This window comes from Ascidia mentula, chromosome 7, assembly GCF_947561715.1.
Source record: "Ascidia mentula chromosome 7, kaAscMent1.1, whole genome shotgun sequence".
NCBI classification, from domain to species: domain Eukaryota; kingdom Metazoa; phylum Chordata; class Ascidiacea; order Phlebobranchia; family Ascidiidae; genus Ascidia; species Ascidia mentula.
In genome coordinates, this window is record NC_138572.1 from 6,941,725 (window position 1) to 6,950,936 (window position 9,212).

General features: G+C 40.1%; 1 protein-coding gene across 1 annotated transcript; it reads left to right on the forward strand.

Annotated features, from left to right (window-relative positions):
• LOC145908440 (uncharacterized) lies at positions 1 to 2,382 on the forward strand. The gene is made up of 3 exons (XM_082995720.1): positions 1 to 83; positions 425 to 1,209; positions 1,276 to 2,382. Exons 2-3 carry the CDS (start codon positions 502 to 504, stop codon positions 1,705 to 1,707), a joined length of 1,140 nt encoding a protein of 379 aa, XP_082851846.1. The 5' UTR covers positions 1 to 83; positions 425 to 501; the 3' UTR covers positions 1,708 to 2,382.
• The last annotated feature ends 6,830 nt before the right edge of the window (positions 2,383 to 9,212 follow it).

Below are 9,212 nucleotides of genomic sequence, written 5' to 3' on the forward strand. Positions count from 1 at the left end.
TGATAAACGTAATGTTGTTCAACACTCGTTGGACGCGTACAGAATTTCTCGTCACGCTCAACGGACGCGGTCGGCTGCTTCAGGTATTTTGGGGGTAAAACTTTAGCTTTGCTTGTTGTTAGCAGTCGCGAAGCCTCTTTTGTGCAACTTTGGGTTTGTGTGTTAAACGTTGCTTCCAGTGCGTAAAAAGGTGCACACTTGTATTTGAGTTTGCATTAACGAGATCTGTTGATTAATGTCAGAAATGTTATGTGTTTTAACCAATTAGCTGAAAGTAATTCTTACTTGTGACTTTGAACTTCGGAACATACTTTTTTTTGCATGTGAGTACATAAAGCAGGCACCTTTTCTTGGTTCACGTTACCTTTCTGGCGAGGAAAAACTTTTGGTGCGTTAACCTTAATGTATCTATTCTGTTGTGCAGGTTTATTGATATACAAGATTAAAAACAACAGCATCTGCTCCTGTACAGTGGACAAGTTAATTTTTTTTGCCTATAACATGGGGAACTTGGAGTCAAATCCATTATTTGAAGAGGAAGACTGCTTTTGGCAACATCGACGATTTAATGATAGAGGTCACTCTCAACCACATTCATTATTTAGTGAGGGGGGTCACTCTCAACCACATTCAATGTTTAGTGAGGGGGAGCACTCTCGAATACATAGATTTTTTCATGGTGAGGGGGGTAACTCTCAACCACATTCATTGTTTAGTGAGGGAGGTCACTCTCAACCACATTCATTGTTCAGTGAGGGGGGTCACTCTCAACCACATCCATTATTTCGTGAGGGGGAGCACTCTCGAATACATAGATTTTTTCATGGTGAAGGGGGTCACTCTCAACCACATTCATTGTTTACTGAGGGGGGTCACTCTCAACCACATTCATTGTTTAGTGAGGGGGGTCACTCTCAACCACATCCATTATTTCGTGAGGGGGAGCACTCTCGAATACATAGATTTTTTCATGGTGAGGGGGGTCACTCTCAACCACATTCATTGTTTACTGAGGGGGGTCACTCTCAACCACATTCATTGTTTACTGAGAGGGGTCACTCTCAACCACATCCATTATTTAGTGAGGGGGAGCACTCTCGAATACATAGATTTTTTCATGGTGAGGGGGGTCACTCTCAACCACATCCATTGTTTAGTGAGGGGGGTCACTCTCACTTAAGTGCTATTTTGGATCGTGGACGGTCACAGGTAAATATTGACAACAAATTATGTTCTCACATGAATGCTAAAACAAGTAGCTTTACTTGTTTACAGGGATTATCTTCACCATGTGGCCATTGTGCATTATGTGGCAATCATGGAAAACACACATCGATGGTAACGCCCACCAGAATGTTGCAGACGTCGGCTGGTGAAAATATACCCTTGTCTCAGTCCCTCAATTGCTCCGATAATGGAATTTACGTTGCCACTTGCAGCGATTGCGGAGCGCAGTACGTGGGTCAAACCCGTCTAAGCTTTTCTAAACGTTGGACTCAACATCGACAGGATTGGAATAGTGTGCCAAACTCATATTCTTTGAGAAACCACCACAAGGCATGGCGTTCACCTTTCATAGAAGATTGCTATTCCGTAGTGTTTGTCGAAAATCCTGGGCTTGGTGGGTTGGATGAAGCAGAGAAAAGATGGATTCGCCGAATTCGCGCTACAATTAACATACAGCATGGCATTCGCTACATGATATGAATAGACTTTTTTAAGTTGTGGTATTTGGTATATGTAACTGCTATTTTAACAAGTGGTAAATTGTAAGCAGCCATTAGTACCAATTATGATACGAACTGCACTGCTTCTTACGTTCACAGCCAGGTGTTTAAGTGCCCGATAAAACTTGCTAAGTTTACATTTAACCAGTTAAGACACTTTTTTTCCATCGCCTATTTGCTATTGTATAACGTGACAACAACGACAAGTATTTTATTGTGTATTCCATGTTTTGTATTTCGCCTTTTTTCCTGCGTTTTCAAAGTTTTGCCCATGCGTTTAACTTCTGAAGCGGGGTAATTTTTTGAAAGGTTTATTCTAAACTCTTAGTAAGTTTGTTTTGATTTTGAAACACTTGGTTATATCTGCATTTTTGCATTGATTTATTGCCATGGTGATTTTGTCGCAATGCGTGCAAAACATTGGAACCTATGTACATTAACTCAGTGTGAATAAAAACATTTGCGCAAAACATGCTTTGTTTCGCTTTTGGAACCAAACTGATCTTAGTGTTTTCCGCAAATGAATATTTTAGACACAATGTATATTTAACGAGAGTTCTCAAAACAAGTTGTCAACTACTGTCTTATAATGCAGTAACGTGGGTTATTTGGCCTTTTACTCAAACTTACAACAAAACTTTTATCCATACCCTGAGCGTCGCTTTATTAAGTTTTCTTTGTTAACTGGTGTCCATTAGCTTACTTTCTCCCAAGGGCGATAATGCATATATAACAAGATTTTTCAGTAGTTTATTTGTTGGCGCAAACTGTACAACACTACTGAATTGTAATTACGTGGAGAGCAAGTTTATTCGTTTGATGAAATGCAACATCCATACAAAATGGCGAAACGAAGTTAATGCTCGTGATGGGCGAAACTAAAGTTTTGCCTGTGACTTGGGTGAACGTGGGTCTAGTGAGGAGAAAAGAGCTCACCTGCAGCTTTCACGATTCGGCGAAGGAATTTAGATAATTACGGCACTTGTTTGTTTTTTTCATGGTAATGTAATTTAAATGCTTGCAAATATTTGTGTAGGCATTGCATGGATATTTTGTTATTATTCAGAAACTTTTGTTCGTGCATTTCGGCTTTGATTTATTGCTTTTTGTGGAGATACATGCAACAGATTTGCTTGGTGTTAAACAAAATGTCGAAAAACATGCCTCGCTTTTCGTTTTGGAACAGAACAACTTACACAGTGCGGTCATATAATATACTACCGTAGTCCGCATTCAACTCAAGTAAAACTTTTTATTGTAGACATAGCGTCGCGGTATTACGTCACAGGGTGAAACCCAGCTATCGCCCGTCACAGTTGTGGGCATTTTGACCTCACGGTCGAAGAAAATACCTTCGTATCAGGCATGTTATTTGTTTTTTGACGCTGCTGAAATATTGCCCGCAGCTGTGTAATGTTATATTCGTTATAATATAGGGTAACACTATAGCGCCCTCTACCTATCCTTGTATAATATATACCATTACACAAGGGCGCTACACAGAGAGCGATATGGGCAAGACATATTATGTGTGCAAAGTATGGCTTGTCAGTGGAGTTTTGTGTTTGCATCTTAGCGATGGTCTACAGAATTTACATTCAAATCTTGATAATTTTTTGTTTATTAACAGTGTTTGACGACTTGGGGGAAATTTAAACAGTTGTGTCGCTCTTGCAGATGTATCTGTCATTCCACAATTTTTTCAATGATAAACGTAATGTTGTTCAAGACTCGTTGGACGCTTACAGAATTTCTCGTCACGCTCAACGGACGCGGTCGGCTGCTCCAGGTTTTTTGGGGGTAAAACTTTAGTTTTGCTTGTTGTTAGCGGTCGCGAAGCCTCTTTTGTGCAACTTTGGGTTTGTGTGTTAAACGTTGCTTCCAGTGCGTAAAAAGGCTCTGAATCCTGATCGTCAAGACACCGACACAATTGGCCATGATGCACTCACTTGTGTTGCGGAACAGATAAAAAGGCGGAGTCTGAATCATCACGTGAGAGTTTGATTGACGTGTCTCGTATCCGTGGATACACGTTGTTTCGACGGAAACATCCTTTTTTCTCGATATGTTGCCGCCAACCGACCCCGTATAACGAAATTCACATTCTCTTTCTTACGCACTTCGCGTTGTGTCTTGCGCAGGTCTCTGAAAAAAAGTTTGTTTTATTATTCCATGTACTTTTCACAAAAGTCCGCTTACATGTTCGTCCGAAAAAAACTTGCTAAAAGAAATCAACATCCAAAAAGGTCTCTTTGACTATCTGTCGTTATCGATGGAAGTGGAAACAAGATTTAAACTATCGTGTTTATATATGCTGGATTGCGTTTAAACAACTTTAATTATTTTTTTGATATTTATCATTTTATCTAGTATGCAGCGCGGCCAATTAAAACTCAGATGTTTGCCAGTCCTAGCATAGGAATAAACACAAAGCGAATTCGATACTCCACCATCAAACCGATTGAACGAAGCGATGGGAATTCCCTGTTCAACTATTGAACGCGTACTTTTTTTAGACGCGTAGATGTTGAGGTTTTACAGTTAGGGTTTGAATCGTAGTAACGCCAAACGGAAGCCGTTACTTCATTTTTGCTTGTTGTCATCGTTCCTATCCACAACCACGGGAATAGTATTTGTCTGTTGTCAAAACTATTGTCAGTTTGAAAACGATTGTTTAGCTTTTTTTTAAAAACTCCACGCAGTTTATCCATTTACAAGAGTAGGAACTTTTCAAACATCCAGTTGGTGTTTAAATGGTAGTAACGCTAACGGAATATTTCCAATGGGCTAAACTTCATTTTCTCTTGTTCGCGTACGCTCTTTTTGTTTCATCAACAACTATCACGATGCGTTGGAGAAGGATTGTTTAGAAGTTATTGTTTAACTCCGAGCTCAGCTTACGCGTTGATAAGCGTGGGATGCGTGTAATGTGAGGCGCAAACAGAATGGAAACGCCTCTCGTAGTTACGCTTTGTGAAAGAAATATAAGTTGTTGGCAGCCATATTTACTCCACTCTGTGCTGAATTTGTTCGTAACACATCTTTTCCGCTACGATACTTTTTCCCCGTTTTTCTATAATCATACGTAGTATTATCATCGTAGTATTAAAATTTGTCCCACGGCGCCAAACGAGTCGCTTGCGCAACGGAACCAATGGTCCTGAATCCTGATCGACATGACACCGACACAAATGGTTATGACGCACTCATTTCTGTCGCGGAAGAGACAGAAAAGGCGGAGTCTGAATCATCACTTGAGCGTTTGATTGACATGTCTCGTAGTAGCGAATCAAAAAACCTTGTAAAACAAATCAACATCGAAAAAAGTTTCTCTATGATTGTGTGTCGTTATCGATGGATAAATGGAAATAAGAATTTAAACTATCGAGTTTGCCAGTCCCAGCTATGGAATAAACACGAAGCGAATTCCATACACCTCCTTCGAACAGATTGAGAGAAGCTGTTGGAAATCCCTGTTTGCCTATTGAATGCGTACTTTTTTTGGACGCGTAGATGTTGAGGTTTTACAGTTGGGGTTTGAATCGTGGTAACGCCAAACGGAATCCGTTGCTTGCCTTAAGTTACAATTTTCAATTGAGGCAAAACTTTATTTTCGCTTGTTGTCATTGTTCCTATCCACATTCACGGATATAGTGTTTGTCTGTTGTCGTACACGTTGATAAGCGTGGGATGCGTGTAATGTGAGGCGCCAACAAAATAGAAACGCCTCTCGACGTTACGCTTTGTGAAAGAAATATAAATTGTGATAAACCAAATTTACTCCACTCTGTGCTGAATTTGTTCGTAACACATCTCTTTCGCTACGATTCTGTTTCCCCGCTTTTCTATAATCACACTTAGTATTATCATCGTAGTATTGAAATTCGCTCCGAACGCATCAGCATTCACCGTTTGAGCTACCGCGCGTGCCTCAAACGACATTTCTACCTTTGTTTCGATCCCACCACTAAAATTTTAGTGTCCAGCTAACTGTTGCTTGGCCGAGGCCTAGCGTCCCACGGCGCCAAACCGAACGCTTGTGCAACGGAACCAAAGGCTCTGACTCCTGATCGTCATGACACCGACACAATTGGCCATGGCGCACTCACTTGTGTTGCGGAACAGATAAAAAAGGCAGAGTCTGAATGATCACGTGAGAGTTTGATTGACGTGTCTCCCAGTCGACCGTGGATGAGCGTTGTTTCGACGGAAATAACCTATCTTCTCGATATGTTGCCGCCAACCGACCCCGTATAACGAAATTCACATTCTCTTTCTTACGCACTTCGCGTTGTGTCTTGCGCAGGTCTCTGAATAAAAGTTTGCTTTATTATTCCATGTACTTTTCACAAAAGTCCGCTTACATGTTCGTCCGAAAAAAACTTGGTAAAAGAAATCAACATCCAAAAAGGTCTCTTTGAATATCTGTCGTTATCGATGGAAGTGGAAACAAGATTTAAACTATCGTGTTTACATGTGCTGGATTGCGTTACAGTACTTGCAAGGCGGACGGTTTACACATAAAACAACTTTAATTATTTTTTTGATATTTATCTTTTTATCTAGTATGCAGCGCGGCCAATTAAAACTCAGATGTTTGCCAGTCCTAGCATAGGAATAAACACAAAGCGAATTCGATACTCCACCATCAAACCGATTGAACGAAGCGATGGGAATTCCCTGTTCACCTATTGAACGCGTACTTTTTTTAGACGCGTAGATGTTGAGGTTTTACAGTTGGGGTTTGAATCGTAGTAACGCCAAACGGAAGCCGTTACTTCATTTTTGCTTGTCGTCATCGTTCCTATCCACAACCACGGGAATAGTATTTGTCTGTTGTCAAAACTATTGTCAGTTTGAAAACGATTGTTTAGCTTTTATTTTGAAACTCCACGCAGTTTATCCATTTATAAGAGTAGGAACTTTTCAAATATCCAGTTGGTGTTTAAATGGTAGTAACGCCTAACGGAATATTTTTGATGGGCTAAACTTCATTTTCTCTTGTTCGCGTACGCTCTTCTTGTTTCATCAACAATTTTCACAATGCGTTGGAGAAGGATTGTTTAGTAATTATTGTTTAACACTAAGCTCAGCTTACGCGTTGATAAGCGTGGGATGCGTGTAATGTGAAGCTCAAACAGATTAGAAACGCCCCTCGTAGTTACGCTTTGTGAAAGAAATATAAATTGTTGGCAGTCAAATTTACTCCACTCTGTGCTGAATTTTTTCGTAACACTTTTTTTCCCTACGTCCAGGTTTTTTTTAAATAACAGTTCCTGTGTGATTTTATCCGCCGCCGCTGTTCTATAATCACACTTAGTATTATCATCGAAGTATTAAAATTTGTCCCACGGCGCCAAACGAGTCGCTTGTGCAACGGAACCAATGGTCCTGAATCCTGATCGCCAAGACACCGACACAATTGGCCATGGCGCACTCACTTGTGTTGCGGAACAGATAAAAAAGGCGGAGTCTGAATCATCTCGTGAGAGTTTGATTGACGTGTCTCGTAGTCCACCGTGGATACACGTTGTTTAGACGGAAACATCCTTTTTTCTCGATATTTTACCGCCAACAGAACCCGTATAACGAAATTCACATTCTCTTTCTTACGCACTTCGCGTTGTGTCTTGCGCAGCTCTTTGAAAAAAAGTTTGTTTTATTATTCCATGTACTTTTCACAAAAGCCCGCATACATGTTCGTCCGAAGCGAATCGAAAAAAACTTGGTGAAACAAATCAACATCCAAAAAAGTCTCTTTGACTGTGTGTCGTTATCAATCGAAGTGAAAACAGGAATTTAAACTATTGGGTTTACATGTGCTGGATTGCGTTACGGTACATGCAAAGTGGATGGTTTACACCTAAAACAACTTTAAATCATTTTTTGATATTTACCTTTTATCTACTGCAGCGCGGCCAATTAAAACTCAAATGTTTACCAGTCCCAGCAATGCAATAAACACGAAGCGAATTCGATACACCTCCTTCGAACCGATTGAGCGAAACGAGGGGAATTCCCTGTTTGCCTATTGAGCGCGTTTTTTGAGACGCGCAGATATACAGTTGGGGCTTGAATCGTAGTAACGCCAAACGGAAGCCGTTGGTTGCTTCAAGTTACTTTTTCAATTGGGCAAAACTTCATATTCGCTTGTTGTCATTATATCTATCCACAATCACGGATAAAGTATTTGTCAGTTTGCAAGGGATTGTTTAGCTACTGTTTTAAACTGCACGCAGTTTATCCATTTATAAGCGTGAGAACTGTTTAAACATACAGTTGGTGTTTAAATGGTAGTAACGCCTAACGGAATATTTTCAATGGGCTAAACTTCATTTTCTCTTGTTCGCGTTACGCTATTTTTGTCAATCAACAACAATCACAATGCGTTGGAGAAAGATTGTTTAGTAATTATTGTTTAACACTAAGCTCAGCGTACAGGTTGATAAGCGTGGGATGCGTGTAATGTGAAGCTCAAACAAAATAGAAACGCCTCTCGTCGTTACGCTTTGTGAAAGAAATATAAATTGTGAGAAACCAAATTTACACCACCCTATGTGTTGAATTTGTTCGTAACACTTCTCTTTCGCTACGATTCTGTTTCCCCGCTTTTCTGTAATCACACTTAGTATTATCATCGCAGTATTGAAATTCGCCCCGAACGCATCAGCATTCACTTTTTTTTAGTTTCAAAAAATTTTAGTTTCAAGCTAACTGTCGCTTGGCCGAGACTTAGCGTCCTGTTGCGTCGAACGGACGCTACGCAACGGAACCAACGGCCCTGAACCCAAATCGTCATGACACCGACAGTTGGGGTTTGAATCGTAGTAACGACAAACGGAAGCCGTTGCTTGCCTCAAGTTACATTTTCAATTGGGGAAAACTTTATTTTCGCTTGTTGTGATTGTTCCTGTCCACAACCACGGATATAGCATTTCTCTGTTATCAAAACTATTGTTTGCTAGAGAAGGATTGTTTAACCATTGTTTAAAACTGTATTCAGTTTATACAGTTGGTGTTTAAATTGTAGAAACGCCTAACGGAATGCTTTTCCTTACCCAAAACTCCATTTAGCTGGTCCGCATCCGCGTTTAGAATCAGTTGGAAATGGATTGCCCAGTTATTGTTTAACACTGAGATCAGTTGATGCGCTGATAACTGTCGGACGCTTCCAATGTTAGGCTTAAATAGAATGGAAACGCCAGAAGCATCTCGCCTTTCTCTATAGGACAATACTAAATTTACCTTTGTTGCGAGTTGTCAAAGAAACGAAAATGATATAAATTGTTGGTAATCGAATTTTAACCACCATTCTGTGCTGAGGAGAGCGCGATAACTGTCTAAAAACGAGATAGCTGTTATTTTTAAGTTAGTTTTGCCAGTTATTTTTTATAATTGTTAAATTAATTGCTCATGCATCAATGATTAAAGTTTAATGCAGCAGATTCACTTGAGAACAAAGGAAAACTTTGGCACAAAATTTAC

Excerpts from the sequence above, each read along its gene's own strand:
- LOC145908440 (XM_082995720.1), top strand. The coding sequence starts at position 502 with ATGGGGAACTTGGAGTCAAATCCATTATTTGAAGAGGAAGACTGCTTT. Across the intron at positions 1,210-1,275 it reads TGGATCGTGGACGGTCACAG|GGATTATCTTCACCATGTGG; the intron begins GTAAATATTGAC and ends ACTTGTTTACAG.